This window comes from Schistocerca americana, chromosome 7 (assembly GCF_021461395.2).
Source record: "Schistocerca americana isolate TAMUIC-IGC-003095 chromosome 7, iqSchAmer2.1, whole genome shotgun sequence".
NCBI classification, from domain to species: Eukaryota; Metazoa; Arthropoda; class Insecta; order Orthoptera; family Acrididae; genus Schistocerca; species Schistocerca americana.
Window position 1 is genome coordinate 232,170,559 of NC_060125.1, and position 20,597 is coordinate 232,191,155.

The following is a 20,597-nucleotide window of genomic DNA, read 5'->3' on the forward strand; positions in this document are numbered from 1 at the left end:
CATTCGGGAGGACGACGGTTCAATCCCACGTCCGGCCATCCTGATCTAGGTTTTCCGTGATTTCCCTAAATCGCTCCAGGCAAATGCCGGGATGGTTCTTCTGAAAGGGCACGGCCGACTTCCTTCCCCATCCTTCCCTAATCCGATGAGACCGATGACCACGCTGTCTGGTCTCCTTCCCCAAACAACCAACTAGCCAACTTATTTACAATGAACACATTACTGCACTGAAATTGTGCAGAAGTTATATTGTACTTACATATATACACACACACAAATCATTTAGTTTTACTGAGAAATCCATCAATGGAGTAGAAGGAGTTGGCCATCAATAAATCCTTTAGGCTTCTCTTAAACTGAATTTCATTGGTTGTTAAGCTTTTTATGGCTGCTGGCAAGTTATTGAAAATGTGTGTTCCTGAATAAGGCACACCTTTTTGTACAGGACTAAGTGACTTTAAATCCTTGTGAAGACTATTCTTATTTCTAGTATTGATTCCATGAATTGAGCTGTTGGTTTGAAAAAGTGATATATTTTTAATGACAAATTTCATTAAGGAATAAATATATTGGGAAGCAGTAGTTAGTATCCCTAGTTCCCTAAACAGGCTTCTGGAGGATGTTCTTGAGTTCACACCACATACAACTCTTACTGCACGTTTTTGTGCCCGGAAAACTTTTGCTTGGCTTGATGAATTGCCCCAAAAAATAATCCCATATGACATTATGGAATGAAAGTAAGCATAGTATGCCAGCTTTTTCATTTTTATATCCCCTATGTCTGACACAATTCGCATTGCAAATAGTGATATGTTAAGACGCTCCAGCAGTTCTGTGGTGTGCTCTTCCCAGTCGGTTTGTTTCCCGTCACAAACAAAATGATTATTAAAGCGGAATTTTACGGTTCATTCGTTAGAGAGGTCCAAGGCTGGTGTAGTCCAATATTTGTTTTACCGCTGTATTAAATATGGACAATAAAACACGAAGAATGACCAGTAGTCGAGCAGTGACAGCACCGCCCTGGCCCGCGCTGACTGCTACAGCCAAGCAGCAGCACTGCTCAGTTGCTGTTGGAGTACTCGTTCTTCTTCGCGTTTTACTGTCCCTGTTAATTCATACTTAGAACAGATAGACTAGACTAATTTGGGACCGCTTTATCGAACAGGCACCTAAAATTCCACTTTAAAAATAATTTTGTTTGTGACTGGAAACGAACCGACGCTTTCCGTGGACACCGGACGTCGCAAAAAAAAACGTGATGGACAATACTTGTTTGGGCTGACTCCAGCTACACATAAAATTCCAAATATCTCCCGAAACACCAGAGAAAATGCAGCTGGCGATTCTTAACTGAGACATCCGGTGTATGGCCTAATGGATAAAGTTTGAAATACCTGTGAGATTGTTCACAACTGATGCTGTTGTGTACAGAAGTTGATCCTCAATGTATATCGATGCAAATATCGCGCATAATCGTGGTTAAACTCCGTTGTTGTATGCTAATACGATTGTGGAAGCAGTCGCATTCATTAAATATCTGGGAGTATGCGAATGGAGCGATTTAAAGAGAAATGGCCGCATAAAACTAATCGTACTTAAGGCAAATATCTGACAGATTTATTGGAAGAATCCCCAAGACCTGTAATCCACCCTCGAACATGACATGGATTTTTTATTTTTATTTCCAAACACGATCTCAGGTCTTATCCACCGACTTACACATATACGTCCTCATGCCAGCAATTTTATAACCATTGTCACAAGCTTGTGTATGGAACCTTGCTTCAAGATATACTACATTCAGAAAAATTATCAATAAGTTTCTCCAGTGTTAATAATGTTGAAGGCAATTTTCTGCATTGTGTGCATTAGATATTAATTAAATATCTCTTCTAAAGTCAGTATTTGATTTTCTTGCTAGATTCCTTTAATATAGACATCCCCACCCCCCACCGCTGGGTTCTTACATTTATTGTATTTATTTATTGTTGAGTTCATTTGTATTATTCCTTCTAATTGCCATTTTCTTTTCTTTTTTTCAATCCATCATTACTACTACTATATACCTAGCTAATTCCAGCGAAGTGCTTGCAGATGTACTGCCTCCCACCTACATCTTTTTCTGAGGTCTTCTCTTTCCTATTTCCTCACTTCCACTTTAAATCCCACAAGTCCATCTAACATAGGTTCTGCTACTTGCTAGGAGTACTGATTTTATTTTGTGTGTATCTGTTGACTGAACTGAATTGTGCCTTGTGAAGATAAGCTGTAGTCTGCCAAGGTGGGCCGGCCGGAGTGGCCGAGCGGTTCTAGGCGCTGCAGTCTGGAACTGTGCGACTGATAGGGTCGCAGGTTCGAATCCTGCCTCGGGCATGGATGTGTGTGATGTCCTTAGGTTAGTTAGGTTTAAGTAGTTCTAAGCTCTAGGGGACTGATGACCTCAGAAGCTAAGCCCCATAGTGCTCAGAGCCATTTGAACCATTTTTGAATCTGCCAAGGTGTCCCTTTATGAACTTAACAAATTTTGAAATAGAATTTTCCTTCTTATACAACTAAAATCTGACGCGCACAATTTATTTCTTCCATTCCACTGGAACTTCCCTAGTTCAGAATCAGTTTAGTATGTTTCAGTGTATTAGATTAATTTCAAGATTTCCACTGGAAAAGTTACATGGAACTTCTTATGTGACATTTTCCAGAGTCAAATAGCAGTTATCTTCTCAGACTAGTACTTCAAAAATAATGAGCATTGTGCATCTTTAATCAATATCAACCACCCTTTTTTAAAATTTCATTTTTAATGCTTGAAGCAGACTTAAGCTGCATTTTAAGTTATTAGTGTAAGTTTCACATTCCTGTAGTAATGTGATAGCTTTTTGTCATATACAGAACGGGAGCGCCCCTCAGAAAAACATGAAAAAGGAAAGGAAGTCAGTGGTCGAGAATCGAAAGAGAGATCTGAACGCAAGACTGAAGGTGCGAGGCAAGGAGCAGGAGGAACATCTCTCACAAATGACCTGCCTTCTACAAAGCTGCCTTCAGCTCCCAAAATAGTACCAGCTGGACATGCTATCGCTGCAATGGAAACCAAGAGGGAACTGCCACCAGTGTAAGTATTGCATCGTGGTTTACTTAAAATGTTGATTGTGGCATACAAATTGAAATCTTTACTGGCTTTTAGTTATTGTTCTTCATATATATAAACACTCTTCCGTCTAACATACTACAATCGGTATTCGTCCTTTTCGCAGATGACTCTAGTATTGTAATCAGTCCAAGCTTACGTATAGAAACAAAGCTCTTAAAAGCTCATTGATTGGTTTTCTGCATGTGGTGTCACCTCCAATTGTAAAGAGATACATTGTGATCAGTTCTGCATATTTTGGCGAACTACACCAACGATAAGTGTAACACATGGTGAGGACGTGGAAACTTCGAAATTCTTAGGTGTCCGTATTGTTGAGAATTTAAATTTTGAAAAAGCACATTTTGGAATTCCTAAAACAACTTAGTTCAGCCACATTGGTACTTAGAATTATTGCAGACCAGTAACTTGACATATCTTGCATATTTTCATTCAGTAATGTCCCAGAGTAATGTTCTGGGGTAACTCATGTTTAAGAAAGAAAGTCTTCTGCATGCAAAAACGTGCTTTAAGAATAATATGTGGTGCTCGCTGATGCTCATATTGTAGATATCTGTTTATGGAGTTGGGCATTGTGACTACAGCTTCACAGTATATTTATTCCCTCATGAAATTTGTTGTTAAATAACCCACTGCAGTTCAAAAGGGTGTACATAATTACAACGCCAGAAGGAAAAGAGATTCACTACTCCACATTAAGGCTGTCTGTGCCATGAAGAAGGTGTGCACAACCCTGCACCAGAAATTTTTAATCATTTCCCCAGTGATATAAAATGTCTGGCAGGCAGCAAAGTAAAATATGGAAAAAGGAGAAAAAAACCTGAGAAAGTTTCTTCTTGATAACTGCTTCTATTCCATAGAAGAATGTCTATTACTGTGATATGATGTGTAAAATATGGTGAGTAGGAATTATTAATTCACATCTGCACATCTTCTTTCTTTTGTGAGAGGAGGGGGTTAGGCACAGCTTACAAATGTTCAGAATGGAACTGTATGTAAAAATTAATTTCCAAAGTGAATGTAAAATGACTTGTTCCACATCATTGTGATCTATCATGCAAAATGATGCATTGAACATGAAACAAACGTAACTAACCAGCCTCTCCACGTAATGGTGTTACGACTGCCTTTGCCCTACAAAGTAGGTCGTCGTTTTTCCCAGCAATGATAAGTAGATGCAGAGAGAGCATTTCACGGCCACCACATAAAATTTTTGAGACAAGTGAGGGAGTTTAGCTCTTCCTTTAGTCAGTCGTGGCCACTCACATTGGAATCCCCATGGCCACTGCTGCCTTCTTCCCTACTTGAGTGTTTGGACTGCTTTGAGCCAAGTTATATTGCACACAGTTTACAGACGGAATCAGTTATTGCATAGAGTGTCTTGTGGATTTAAGTGTGGAGATTTATAGAATAAATAGATAAATAAATAAATGAAATTCAAAAGTGATTGCAGTGGTTAACATTTTGACTTGTACAATAATAAGCCACAACCAAATCATTGAAAAAAATGCTGTCATAGTGGAGTGAGTTATCAGAAGGGATGAAGTTATAACCACATTATTCGGTGTACTGTACTGCCTCCACAGCAGGTTGTGCCACCTGGATTACATATGTTGACTAAATTTTAGTAACCAATAAGACTACAAAAACTGAAAAAATAGTAGTTAGTGCTAATTAACTTACAGCTTCCTCAAGGAGTGAAAGTTAACAATGTATCAAGGGACTGCACATTTGCAATCACCATAATGGCCATTGAAGTGGCGTACTTTTACATGCAAAGGTAATCTAAAATTATGAGAATGATAAAAATAAAAAAAACCAGTAATAGACATTTTTGATGAATCTCTAGGGACTGCCAGAATATTTTTCCCTTGAATTAGAGTTTTCCAGAATGTTAACCCTGGTATGCTAAACATAATCAGAATTTGGGGTTTTTAGGCCATTTAGATAGCACTCCTTAATCTTAAACTCAAATGATTTGGCCCTGATAAATTCTAAGATATTTCATTGGTGCTACACACTTTTCATTAACTTAATATGCAATTTTTTTTTTTAAGTCACATATCAAGTACCAACCATTGTTTTGCTTTAAATGGAGAAGCAATTGTTTACATTAAGAAATGTTTTTGATCAGCTAATGCGTATATAAATCTGATTATATCTAAAAAGAAAGATGATGAAACTTACCAAACAAAAGCGCTGGCAGGTCGATAGACACACAAACAAACACAAACATACACACAAAATTCTAGCTTTCGCAACCTATGGTTGCCTCGTCAGGAAAGAGGGAAGGAGAAGGAAAGACAAAAGGATATGGGTTTTAAGGGAGAGGGTAAGGAGTCATTCCAATCCCGGGAGCGGAAAGACTTACCTTAGGGGGAAAAAAGGACAGGTATACACTCGCACACACACACACACACATCCATCCACACATACACAGACACAAGCAGACATTTGTAAAGGCCTTTACAAATGTCTGCTTGTGTCTGTGTATGTGTGGATGGATGTGTGTGTGTGTGTGCGAGTGTATACCTGTCCTTTTTTCCCCCTAAGGTAAGTCTTTCCGCTCCCGGGATTGGAATGACTCCTTACCCTCTCCCTTAAAACCCATATCCTTTTGTCTTTCCTTCTCCTTCCCTCTTTCCTGACGAGGCAACCATAGGTTGCGAAAGCTAGAATTTTGTGTGTATGTTTGTGTTTGTTTGTGTGTCTATCGACCTGCCAGCGCTTTTCTTTGGTAAGTTTCATCATCTTTCTTTTTAGATATATTTTTCCCACGTGGAATGTTTCCCTCTATTATATTCATATAAATCTGATTACATTGAAAGGAAAACACTTAAGCATCAGCCTTCTCTCTCTCTCTCTCTCTCTCTCTCTCTCTCTCTCTCACCCCCTCCCTCCTCACCTTTCCAGTCAGTGGCCAGCATAACATACTGACAAAAGGTGCGCTTTAACTGGTTGAGATTAGTTAGAATAAACACATGTGCACTGAGGAAAAAACTTCACACCTTACTTCTAACCCACGAGGCCCAACTTCTTATGTAAAATGTCGCTGACACTGCTTTCTCTTAATCACCCTGCATGATACTAAGAGCTACTTTCATTTTTTACTCTTTTGTTTGGAGTGTGTGTGTGGGGGGGGGGGGGGGTGAGAGAGAGAGAGAGAGAGACGATGATGATATGGTGAATGATTATAATTATTGGAAGGAGAATCAGCATTGGTCGTCTCCCCCCCCCCCCCCCCCCCCCCACACACACACACACACACACACACACACACACACACACACACACACACACACACACAAAATGGATTTGATTTTCGGTCACTTAGTGACCATCCTCAGTGCTGTAATATACAATTAGAATTGGTAGGCACTGGTATCAACAAGCTAGTTTATGTGATCGCTCTAAGCTTGTTGATACCAGTGCCTACCAATTTTAATTGTATATTACAGCACTGAGGATGGTCACTAAGTGACCGAAAATCGATTTTGCGGATAATAAAACAAAAAAATATGACCAATGCTGATTCTCCTTCCAATTATATCCACTATCTGGTCGTGGTGCACAGAACACTCCATGGAGTTGCCAATCAATAAGATTATAATTATGCTGCTGCCGATGATGATGATGATGATGATGATGGTGAAGATGGTGATATTAGAGGAAGTAATGTGCCCAAAACAATTTCATTGCTATCATTAGAAACTAACGTTACTTACCCAAAACTTACGCTGTATGCGGAAAAGAACCCAGTCTGATGGTTCTGGAGACGACTGACTTGGGAGGCAAATTAACTTACGGCTTGTTATTAGTGCTCGTACCCTGTAACTTACACTGGCAGTGTAGGTCTGTCCAGTTGTAACTATTTTTTGTAGCTGGTCTCCCCCAACCAAACACATTTGTATCAGCATCTTATTGGGCCCAGTTGTGAAAAGTATTGTGGTATTGCATTTGAAAATGGATAGGAGTGTGTTAATAGAGAATAGAACAAGTGTGAAGTGAAATGATTGAGCAACTTGGGATCAACCTGACCAGCAGTATCACAACTCAAACCAGCTCTCTGGTAAAATACAGGGTGTTTACAAATGATTTATCAGGTTTTAGATAAATATTTGACTATTGCATACACGTTAGTGACTGATACATTATTGTGAAAGTACATTTTCAAGTTTTTTACACATAATTACAAATGTTCTTTGTGCTCTTCTGATGTTACAAGACAAACCTCTATGAAGTAGTTAAATTCGACTCACACACACTCAAGCCTGTCCCTATGCATATTTGCCAATGCAGCAGTGATGTATTCCTGGAATTCAGTATTGCCAGCAGAGGTGCACATAAATATTGCCTTTCACATACTGCCAAAGAAAAAAAGTCATGGACTGTATAGTCAGGAGACCTTGAGTATCACCTGAAGAGTGCCCAGCCATCCCGAGTGCAGTGCCAAATCCATTGATTTTGAAGTTTCTTATTCAGATGCTGATGCACTACTCTGTGACAATGAGGTGGAGCTCTGTCTTGTTGGAATATGAAATTTGTGTTATTATCTTAGGCCTACAATTAAGGAAACAACCAATCTTGCAACATGTGTAGGTTCTTTGTATCCATCAGTTTTCCCATGAAAAAAGTAGGGCCCATACAGCACAGAAGACACTCACCTTTGGAGAACCTCTTTCAATCTCCACTGCAACATTGTGATTTTCTGTCCCCCGTGTGCAGACATTGTGACAGTTCAGTTCACTTTAACAGGAAATTTCTATGGGACAAACAGGTTTTAAGAAATCCTTTCACCACTTCTCTTACTGGTAAATTCATGTAATTCGACTTGTTTCTTCTTAGCTGAATCAGAACACACATTTCTGTAACACTATAAATGATCGGTCTTTTCTCCAAATTAGTTGTCCCAAAAGTTTGTTAGAGGCAGCAACAGTGTGTGTGTGTGGGGGGGGGGGGGGGGGGGCAGTCTCAGTTGAGAATGTCAGATGTTGGATGTTTTACAAGAACAGTGGTATAATATGTGTTTACAACTACATCTATGCTAAGATGGGTAGTACTTGCTGAGTCCATGGTATTTTTGATAAACTCGCCTGTGCCCACACCACTCCACCCCCTTCTGCTGTGTAGTTCTAAATAGTGAACACCTTGGGGACCTCAGTATTCGTTTGCTTGATACAAGCTTGGCAAATCCGGGTTTCATGAGCTGGGGATTGGTAAGTGCTATCAGCCCTCTCTAAATATAAGCTGTGGCCATGCTTCAGTTACCAACGTATGGCACAGTGGTGGAATGTTGTGTGTCACAGAGAAAGATGATCTTAGCTTAAATGCCTGGATCACATTGATTGTATAAACCACTATAAAGGTGTGCTGTGCACCAGTGAGACGTATGGGTGTTGATATGGAACAGTCATCAGCAGGCAACCACTGGCCTACCAGCCGCACCTCAGTTGTATGAAGGCAACTCACACTTGCCAATATGTCAAAACATCGCACAATTCATTTCAAATGGCGGCATTCACACAACCAATCAGTGGACTGTCATGTCACATCACCATCACGGTGACTCGGGAAGGAGATTCTAACCATGTCGTCATCAGCTAACATCAGAAGTTAACCTATTTTTGCTGTGCTATCTCATGTTATAGTGATGGATTTTGTGTCTTATTAATATTCCATGACACCTTGGATGGCTTTTTAAATTGAGTGTTCTTCCATAAGTGAGGTTATATATCTGAAAGCAAAAAATTATTTACATTTTACAATAACAACAGGACTGGTGCCTATGCTGTGTATAAATAAGAATCTAAAATGATGAAGCAAGGTGCATTAAATATCATTTTTAAGTGAAAATAACAGCTCTAATGAAGGAGAAAAATACAATTTTTTATTATGCTATTAGTCAAATAAGAAGAAGAAGAAAATATGTTGGATAAGATAAAACGGGCTCTATTCCATTATAAATGTTTTTGATGTGTTTGTATGTATACATTTTTGCTAGCAAACAAATGTTGATGTTTTTAAATGATGTTTCACTTCTCAGCACTTAACCACACAAAATTGATTAATAACATGCATTATTAAGTTTGCTTTGGCCATTAATCAACTTATTATAATAGTTTGTCCCTTAATTCCAATAATATATTTTGACTTTGTGTATCACGATAGTATCTCATAATCTTACTTTCACTGTTTGGTACTGTGCTTAACAAATTGTGTGACGTTCAGTGTGAATACACTCTGATGTGATGGTGACATGACATGACGCTCTGTTGATTTGTAGTGTGAATTGGACTTCAGGTTTACCCATGCAAGTGGGGCCCTGTGCATGTGGACTCCATCCATTTCATTTTTAAATGGCCGATCCATACATTACAAATAAAAATATAAAGATGAAGACGCCTTCTTTATTTTTGTGTTAACACAATATTTAAAATAATTTTTGATGTGTTTAGAAAGTACAGGTCCAACAAATTGGTTATATGATAGTTGTAGTAAACTATTAGCATTTTCTTCATTCCTTATGATCAAGAAATTGTCCGGCCCAAGGTTTGGTGAAAGGCGGCATCCCTAGTTTAACAGTATTAATTTCTTCAAAGAGACCCATTGCTTTTTGTCCATTGAGTTTTTCCATTTTGTCAGCTTCAGCAGTTTCTGTTAGTACATATTTCCCCTTCATAATATCTGTTCCCATTTATTCTTCTCATTTTATATTTAAACCCCCTACAGTACCTGGTAATTTATTTTTTTATTGTATCATAATAACTCCTTTGCTTACAGTTGGTCACTGGTGAGGTTTAGTCTCCCCCTTGAATTATGACCTTTCTCTCTCCATTTCTCTTCTTTATGAAACTTATTAAGGGTACCCAATTGTTTCAAGCAATTTAAAATTGAAGTGACTTTTGGCCACTCCTTTCTTATCATGTTCTCCTGTATGTAGATGGGCGTCCGATTGATTAATACTCTCATTAGATAGCTATCACTTATTGGCTCATCTAAGAACTTTACCTTTGCTGGGTGCCATTCAAAATGTTTTTAGAACTCGTCCCATTTAGGAATATATGGTCTTGGGTCCAGTGATTCTACGATTAGTTTCTGCCGTACTCCTTCAGACCAATATTTCTCTTTAAATTCCTTCTCAAAATTTTTCCAATTCTGGAACTCCTTTGCATTAAGGTCTCCTCATTCTCCAGCTCCAGCATTTAACTATTCTTTTACAAATTTTCTTTTCTTTTTATGATTCGTTAGTGAAAAAACGTCTTCCAATGTTCATAAAAGGACAACAGGACACATTTTCCCATCATGCTAGAAACATGGAAACTTCTAGTCAAAATTCCTCCCATCACTCATTGGCATTCCCTATCATTCTGGGTGAGGGCATAGTAGATCCTTTTAATTCTCCGTAGTTTTCAGATTCCTCAAATTTCACCTTCAGATCAGTAGAACGGGTCCTATTCTCTCTATACCCACTAATTTACTTGAAGTCCTTTCAGTACGTTTAACATCTGCGTAATTAGTCATCTCTGCCACCTGCCTTGTAAGTTCCTGTAATCTATTCTCAGTAGGTTATATTCTTTGTACAAAATTCACAGGCTTGACTGTATCACAAATACACTTCTCAAGTTTGCCACTGGATCCTACTGTATATATCCCAAAATATTTCATCGATGTAGCTGCTAGACATCTTCAGGTGGTGGCAATTGCTGCTGTCACTGCTGCAAGACACCACTGATGATAATTGAGTGGCGATATTGAAATTTATCAGGCCAGGAGCTGGCAATATGCATGCATTGGAAGACGCTCACAGTTGAAGGAAAGCAGCACTCGTAGTGCCCCCGCTGGGAGCCGCAGAAAGGCCTTCCGTGTATGCGCTGTGTACGGTGACTGTGTTGCCAAACGCTCCTGTGGTTAAAAGCTGAATTAAATCTCAGCAGTGTGTTGCATTGAAGTTCTTGTTTTTCCTGTTTTGATTTAATGGCAGCCAATGCTGGATTCCAGGTGGTGCTAATTGAAAACCTGCATCCCTGTTGATAAGACTGTCTGCCTTACAGATATGTATGGTCTCCTAATCAACAAAGTCCCAGAAAGATGACACTGGGGAAAATATAAAAATCGCAAGGCACAAGATTGTGGGGGGTAAGGAGGGTGTGGACTCGGCTTAGTTGACCAGTAATGAAGCCATTACAATCCTTGGATATTCCAATATGATTCGCCAGACATTTTGAATCAAATCATCAACAAGTTTGTGAAGTTTTATCATCTGTGGCTGTGTTTGGAGGTCCACTGCGTGTTCATCAACAAATACGGCTTTTCAAGACTATCGGCTACAAAATTTTACTATCCATCACTTTGCGGTAGTCGCCATAAACAGCCTTTAAATGGCAATGAATCTCAGTAGAAGCAGTTAAAAATGTGATAACAGTACACTGACTCACTTACATAACACTGTAGCACATCTCTATACTTCTGCTATTCAAAATACACTTAGTGTACACAGTGCATTCAAACTGCACTTGCATATAGAGAGAGAAGTTAGGTTCCACATGCCACCTGGCACGTTTCTCAGTGTCATTTTGTATGCATTCTACAAGCATGTGTGCATTACTTTTCAGCCTATCCTTGTGTATTGCATTTTGCTCGTCAGAGATAATTAACAAGACCTATTACTTTAATGATAAGCTTTCCAACGCGTGCACACACACACACACACACACACACACACACACACACACACACACACACACACACACACACACCTTCTGACATAATAATCCGTTAAACAAAACATAGTCAAAGTAGACGTGTGACTGTGTTGGTAGCAGGAGTATGAATACTAGTCTCAACAATTTCATGACATTACACTACCAGATAGATCAATTCAGTATCAGTTTTGAAGAAAGGCAGAAAATAAATTGGATACTGACTAGCAGCAAGTGCACCCAAAACTATTTGTCATGAAATTTAAAAATTTCACAATTAATTGATAACTAAAATGAGTTGCCCTCCCCTCTAACTCAGATCCTAGGTGTGCTCTTGCTATATCTAATACCTGTTTAGAAAGACACTTTCTACTCATGAAGTGTGGAAATTAATTAAATCCGCATATCTGTTAAAATGTTTTATTACTGTTTGTTTGTCATTTTAATACCTTGGAACTGTAAGGTATCATTTTACTCTCTCTTACAATTAGTAAAATAATTATGCTGGTTTCGTAGATTGACTTTTTGTAAACTATCTATTACTTGACAGAGAGGCAGACAGAATATGTACGTTACTCTGCATTATGTTTGTTAGTCACTCTTGTCAAGGTTTTTAGTTATTGTTCTCTTTTACTAGAAATGTGCAAGACAACTTTTATATGATGTTGTGTATAAATCAGTACGTGTATTGCTTTTACACTTAAAAATTTATTTTGCAGAATTTCGAAAGAGAAGGAAAAAATTAAAGACAAAGATTATGAACCAAAGGAAAAGACAACAAAGAAAGATGAGCGAAGGGAGGAATCTGAAAGGGAGAGGCGCTCCAAGGAAAAAAAGGAAGAGAAAATACCGCGTGAAGAAAGACTGTATCGAGTAAGTGTGGCACAAAAACAAAGTAGTTGTGTTATTTAATAATAATGGAAAATCACTGTACACCTATTCTCTAATTTCCGGTCTGTAGCCTTCACACCCTTCCTTTCCTCCCCCTCTTCTTGGTTTCACTGGAAGGGGCAATGAAGCCTTATGTTGAAGGGGGAGGGTGGTGATGTGATCAACTGACAAAGTTTGAGAACCTTCAGTGTTAAACTGTTTGTTTATGTGACTGTCCTTTGCTTTACACCTCCGCTACATAAAAAATTGTTCACCGTACTTATTCCTTTCTTACGAGTTGCAGTTTCTTAATTAATACTACACTGAAACACCAGAGAAACTGGTATAGGCATGCATATTCAAATACAGAGATATGTAAACATATAGAATACTGCACTGCGGTCAGCAACACCTTTGTAAGGCAATAAACGTCTGCCACTGTTGTTAGATCGATAACTGATGCTACAATGTCAGTTTATCAAGATTTAAGTGAGTCTGAACGTCGTGTTCTAGTTGTTGCACGAGCAATAGGACACAGCATCTTTGAAATAGTGATGAAGTGGGGATTTTCCCGTATGACCATTTCACGAGTGTACCGTGAATATCATGAATCAGGTAAAACATCAAATCTGTAAAATCGCTGCAGCTGGATAAAGATCTTGCAAACCCGGTACCAAGAACATCTGAAGAGAGTCGTTCAGTGTGACTGAAGTGCAACGCTCCTGCAAATTGCTGCAGATTTCAGTGCTGCGCCATCAACAATTGTCGGTGTGCAAACCATTCAACGAAACGTCATCAATATGGGCTTCCGGAGCCGAAGGCACACTCATGTACCCTTCATGACTGCACAACACAAAGCTTTATACCTTGCCTGGGCCTGTCAACACCAACATTGCAATCTATAAAAAGGGGAGAAAATCGGATGCACATAATTACCGGCCAATTTCACTGACATCGATTTGTTGTAGAATCACGGAACATATTTTGTGTTCAGGCATAATGTCCTTTCTAGACTCTGAGAAGCTCATCTGCAGAAACCAGCACGGTTTTAGGAAACAGTGGTCAAGCGAGACACGGCTGGCCCTCTTTGTGCATGATATGCAACAGGCTCTAGATACTGGCTCCCAGGTTGATGGGATATTTCTTGACTTCCGAAAGGCATTCAACTCAGTTCCACACTGACGCGTGCTCCAAAAAGTGCGCACTTACAGTCTATCCAATGACATATGCGGTTGGATAGAAATGTTTCTAACAGGCAGAGAGAAGTATGTCGTCCTGAATGGGGTGACTTCATCAGAAAAAGCATAACTTCAGGTGTGCCCCAGGGCAGCGTAATAGGTCCACTGCTTTTTACGATTTACATAAACGATCTGGTTGATGGTATTGACAGTGGCAGTAGACTGTTTGCCGATGATGCTGTAGTTTACAAGAAAGTAGTATCTCACGAAACTTGTGAACAAATCAATGAGGATTTGCAGAAAATAAATGTGTGGTGTAATGACTGGCAGTTATCTCTAAATATTAGTAAGTGTAACCTACTGCATATAACAAGGCAAAAATCCCCATTAATGTACAAGTACAAAATAAATGCCTAGTCTTGGGAAGTGGTAACATCCGTCAAGTATCTTGGTCTGACTATTCGAAATGATCTCAGATGGAATGATCAGATTGCACAATTAACAGTCAGGGCGAACTCTAGATTGCAGTTTATGGGTAGAATCCTGAAGCGATGCTGTCCTTCAACAAAGGAAATAGCATACAATATGTTAGTTCGGCCCATCTGAGGGTACTGTTTGTCTGTATGGGACCCTTACCAGTTGGGTTTGATTCAAGAGATGAAGAAGGTCCAAAGAAGAGCAAGATTTGTGACTGGTACATTTAGCCATTGCAAGAGCAGTACAAATGTCATAGAAAGTTTGAAGTGATACACACTTGCAGGTAGACGACACGCTAAACGAAAGGGGCTACTCACTAAATTCCGAAAGCCTATCTTCGCCGAGAATGTAGAGCATATGTTATAACCAGCAACTTCCAAATTGCGCAATGATCACCATTAAAAGACAAAGGAAAGTAGAGCTCGTACTGAGGCATTCAGACAGTCATTTTTCCCTCATGTGATCCACGAGTGGAACAGAGGGGGGAAATAAGATTTTGGCGCGAATTGTGCCCTCCGCCACTCACCGCTTCGTGGCTAGTGGAGTATATATGTAGATGTAGCATTCAACTGTTGATGACTGGATACATTTTGCCCAGTTGGATGAGTCTCATTTCAAATTGTATCAAGCAGATGGACATGTACGGGTATAGAGACAACCTCATGAATCCATGGACCTTGCATGTCAGCAGGGGACTGTTCAAGTTGGTGATGGCACTGTAATGGTCTGGAGCGCATGCAGTTGGAGTGATATGGGACCCCTGATATGTCTAGATACGACTCTGACAGGTGAAATGAACGTTAGCATCTTGTCTGATCACCTGCATCCATTCATGCCCATTTTGCATTCCGAGAGACTTGGGCAATTCCACCAGGACTATGCGACACCCCACACGTCCAGAATTTCTAAAGAGTGGTTCCAGGAACACTCTTCTGAGTTTAAACACTTCTGCTGGGCATCAAACTCCCCAGACGTGACACACTATTGAACATATCTGGGATACCTTGCAATGTGTTGTTCAGAAGAGATCTCCAACCCCTTGTAGTCTTACGGATTTTATGGACAGCCCTGCAGGATTCATAGGTCGGTTCCCTCCAGTACTACTTCAAACATTAGTAGAGTCCATCCACGTCGTGTTGCACCACTTCTACGTGCTCACAGGGGTCCTACACGATATTAGGCAGGTGTACCAGTTTCTTTGGCTTTTCAGTATATATCTTTGATGCCTTATTGTATAAAAAGTTAATCAAACAAAACTCGTGAAATCTTGTGCTTTTGTCAAACTCCAACACCCAGAAAGCTCACTCCACTCCTGAACTTGCGATGTTTGCAACTAGAGCTGACTTATCAGAAAATTACGCTGTGGTGTTATACATGGGGGGGGGGGGGGGGTGTTCTCTTTAAAATGACGTGTGATATCCGTACAATGTTTGGTTCTTGTGCAATAAATAATTGAAAGTGTAACTGGACTTTATGTACACTCTGTATATTGAGTCCTATTCCATGCTGTGCGCGCGCACACACACACACACACACACACACACACACACACACACACACACACACATTTAAATAGTAGTGACACATGTGTTAGTTATTTTGATAAATTATTTATCTCCTGCTTATTCATTAATGAATGTTGGTGTTGACATGATGCATCTTTATTGTGTGACCCGCAGTATGTAGTAGGTAGCTGCACTTCATAACCTGTTACTGCTTTATGTTAACTAAACAAGATATTCTTCTTCATCCTTATCTTCTTTTTCCCCTCAATCTTCCCTTCTACTACCAACTGGAGAAGCACATATTTGGTGTCCTAAAAGGTATGTCCTAGGTTCTTATAAATGTTATAATTTCTGGCTGTTTCTGTGGTCTTCACCATACTTCAGTGTTAGTTACTCGTGCTGTCCATGGTATTTTAAATATTCTGTGGTAAATTCACATTTCAAAAGTCTTGACCCTTCTTGCAGTTGTCACATTTAGCATCCATCCTTCAGAATCATATAAGAAATGCAGACCAAATGTAGCACCTTACAAATCAAACTCTGTTTAGGTCTGGACCTGAGCTGCTGAGAATTATCGTAAATTTTATAGACATTACGGGCATTCTCCATCTCTGATCTCCAGTCTTTACATAGCAGCATTCCAATGTACTTAAACTTATCTACTCTTTGTATTAAGGAGCCATTGAATCACAGATTTGCATTTGTAAAGGAGTCAGGCTGTCATGTGACAATCAAAAATGTGTCTTTTTGGCATTAATATTCAGACCTAAATAACTGTTATATTCTCATACTACATTGGTGAGCTGTTGAAAGTCATCAGAATCACAGGTCACCAAACATTTAGATTTCATAGACCATATGCCAATTTTGTGTGTTTAGAGTAAATCCCTTGCCTTTCATGTATTGAATTTTTACAAAGTCGTCAACTGCAAATGTGTTTCTGACAGCTGACATGGGCTACTCACTTTGGTAGGTTCGTCTATATAAATGTAGAGTGAAAAACTTAAAAAAAAATTAAGTTTTACAGATTTATTACTTTAAATTACACAAAATGCAATCCTAAAATACTTTGCTGAATCACGACCAAATCCGCTACAGCGTGTGCTGCGGGACTTGAAACCAGCATCGAAGGAAATACTCTTACAATGTTTTAAAAGGAAATACTCTTACAATGTTTTAATTCATGCAATCCTAAAATACTTTGCTGAATCACGACCAAATCCGCTACAGCGTGTGCTGCGGGACTTGAAACCAGCATCGAAGGAAATACTCTTACAATGTTTTAATTCAATATGACAGAGAGGCAACTTTCCCAACTCATGGAGCGAGTCAATTTTGATACCTCTTGTCAAATCATGAAAGGACTGAACGTGTCCCAGTAGTTACCGAAGCATCGCCTTAATGAGCTGTAGAGAAAAGACAGAGGGGACGGTTAACTGTTGTCCAGCCTGGATGTGGGAGACCAGGCAGCTCCTAAGTCGCTCCCAGCGTAGGTTCAGCAAATTTCGATGCACTGTCAACAACCTGACCTTGCTAGAGGCAGCTGTTCAGTAGGCTTTCCTACATAAATAAACTGTGGAGGTATCTTTCTTTTTTTTATATAAGTAAGATGTAAGGTGCTACTTGGAGACACCTTGTTCTAGGGCAGTTCCACAAAGGAAGCTTCTGTCGCCATCTCCCCATCTTTTTTCAGCCCTTTTTACTAAGCAGCTCTCTCTCCCTCTCTTCCTCCTCCTCCTCCCTCCCCCCCCCCCCCCCCCAATGTACTAATACATTGTAATGTTAATTCCTCCCCCTTCCTCCACCTCCTCCCACCATCACCCACAAGTGTATATGTTGTTTTTCGGAACCCAGTTGAATAATTTTGCTGGTATAACACTCTATGAAAGTGTATCTTATAAAGTCTTAAGTTGGTGCATGTTTTCCTCAACTGATAAATAGCTACTATAAGAATTTTTGGAAAAAGTTTTCTGTCACCATTTTTAATGAGGTGTGGAAAAATTGCATGCAAATCTTTATTTTACAAGTTGTTTTCATTGCTGAATAACATGTGATGGTTGTAATCAAATCATTCTAATTTACAACCTATTTTGTGTAACTCTTTCCGTAACAGGTGTTAAGTTCAGGTTTTTCTCAATTTGCAGCAGCAACAGCCTCAGCAACAGCAGCAGCAGCAACAGCAACAGAGCCAGCAACAAGAGGATCGCGATCGAGACCACGAAAGAAGTCGCGATCGCGAAAGGGAAAGAGATCGCGATAGGGATCGCGATCGCTACTCCGAATCGGCGGGACCTTCCGTCAAGGACGAATATGGCACGACTGCATCCATCACCCGATACGGAAGTGAGCGTGACCGTGATCGTGACAGAGACCGTGAGAGGGAGAGAGAGCAGCGGTACTACACAACGGCGGCTGCGGCAGTGGAACGCGTGGAACGCACACACTACTACCAGCCGCCTCCTTCCAGCCAGCATGATGACCGTGATCTCAGCTCGCTTTCGAACTCCAGTTCAGGTTCCACACACCGCCGCAGCCAGGAACCACCAGACCTTGTTGATAGAGGTAAAGACAATCTTTTAATTTATTTTTATATTATCGTAATAGGTGACATTGTAACTGGCTGTAGGTGTGTATGCCCTTACTCATTTATATATAAAATATCTTTTTCAAAGATCTTTCATTTATGTTTTAACGGTTTTCTTGGAATATTAACACAATTATCTCCCACTGTTTGTTGTTGCAGCATTTTTATTTGGTTTCAGATGTCAAGAGGCGGAAGATGGATGGCAGCTCGTCATCAACGAAGGTTAGTATTCAAGTCTCCTAGCAACGCCAGAGGAAGTTTTTGTGGTTACAGAGCTGAGGGCCGGTCAGCATAGTTAGTCATCACTGCTTCGTTCTTCACACTGAAGAAATTTGTTCCAAGGTTACTTGGCTGGACTTGTAATGTAATAAATAGTGCCTTCAGAAAGTGACATTTCGCTAGTGTGTGCGTGTGGTCGTTTGAAGAAGGTGGTTGTAAGTTGTGAAGATTCATCATCTGCTGGTGATGAAGATACCTACAAAAAGTGAAGTTATTGCAATGTAACATCTTTTCAGTTGTTAGCTGATGAACTGTCATATACAGTTAATCTCTTGTCTCTAATGGCTCTGGAAAAGAAACTGTTTCCTTATTCCTCATATTTACATACAGTTCCTTGTTTAAAAAGTTGTTGCAAACGAGAACCATCAGTGGGCGTCTTTAACTTATAATTTGCATTTATAAAGCTATTAGTCACCATTCAGTAAACAGTGGAGCCAAGTTATTCGTAGGTAATGTCTGGGTTACTGTTGCTGCAACCGCGTTAATCACAGTCATTCAGATTCTTTGAAAATATGTTTTTCATTGGAGACCAACAGAAGTACGACTGAGGAATTGAAATGTCAAGATTTAGTTTTACGAGTAAGTCACACCTCAAGAATGAGTTTGGAAGACATGCCAACGTGAACTACAGTAACAAATAATTACAGGCTGGAATTATGAAGAGTGGTAGCTCTTAAATAGAGTGGTTCATTTTGTCAAGGAAAACATCAGAATGTATTGAAGGTGATTATCTGTACATCGGAGTATCCTAGAAGATATTTAATGGAGAAAGAAGCCATTTATTGGCATTTCTGTAGAGAAAAATCTATAAAAGAAGATACCCTCCTTGAAAAGCAGAAAAATATTTGGATTGGTTTCCAAAATACAAGATGAATGACTGCTCATAAAAGAAGAATGTGAATAATCAAGATAATAAAGATGTAGAAGAAGACTGCTTGAAGAGTGTGGAATATTCAAACGATTTAATTTTCAGGAGCTATACAGCAGTGGATTTATTGCATTTAAATGCAGATATGTTAAAGGAAAGACCACCTGTACATCACAGAGCAGCAGGGAAGTTTAGATGTTATCATACTCCTGCACTGTTATAGAATGATCACGAAGAAGAATTAGTCTAAAATTTTGCCCAACCATTTGATGCGTGGGAGGAAATAACTTTATGAAGAAAATCGATGCTGATGTTATGGTTTGCATCCCAGTCCGTTTTTTGTATGATGTGTTACATAGTGCAAGCATTTTATGAGGGGAAGGCAAACAGCATATCAACCCGTACAAGAGAATTGTCTGTGATGACCCATCTTCACATTATTTGAAAGCAATGATGAGAGGAAATGGTACGAATCGAAGCCTTTTGGAGACAGTGGACATCAATATTTGAGATTACAACATGACATCCAGTATACAAAAATCACTTGCAACATCCTGCGTCTTCTACATTGATTGCTGAAGCATATACACTCCTTTTTGTCCAGTGTAGGTGAGTACAAAAGAGGGAGGTATTTCGAACTTTTTTTTGGCGTGTTTTACTATAAGAAGTTGTTATAATTTCGCTTTTCATACATAATCGTTTGCATCTGTTTTTTTGCTATAGTTTTATCAAATAGTTAATCTATTAAAAAGTATTTTATCCTTCACAGTTTTATGATGTGCACAGTTCTTAAACTATTTAGTTCCATTTATCATCCAAAATTAAAAGACTAATTTAAATAGGTAAGTTTTTCTGAAAGAAGGTGAAGCAATTGTTGTTTGTATTTTATGGCTTCAAAGATAGAACTGGAAAATGTGCACGTATGTCTTCATGTTCTGTTTGGTTTTTATTTATTTATTTATTTTATCTGTCTACGGTCCTACTCTCCTGTC

General features: G+C 39.3%; 1 protein-coding gene across 3 annotated transcripts in view; it reads left to right on the top strand.

Moving 5' to 3' along the window:
- Window positions 1–20,597, top strand: part of LOC124622378 (THO complex subunit 2) — a 312,497-nt gene that overhangs the window by 209,903 nt on the left and 81,997 nt on the right. For all 3 annotated transcript variants that reach the window (XM_047148064.1, XM_047148066.1, XM_047148065.1), the window contains exons 24-27: window positions 2,890–3,109; window positions 12,564–12,717; window positions 18,019–18,436; window positions 18,637–18,680. In XM_047148064.1, coding sequence (XP_047004020.1) covers window positions 2,890–3,109; window positions 12,564–12,717; window positions 18,019–18,436; window positions 18,637–18,680 — 836 coding nt within the window. The remainder of the gene's footprint in view (window positions 1–2,889; window positions 3,110–12,563; window positions 12,718–18,018; window positions 18,437–18,636; window positions 18,681–20,597) is intronic.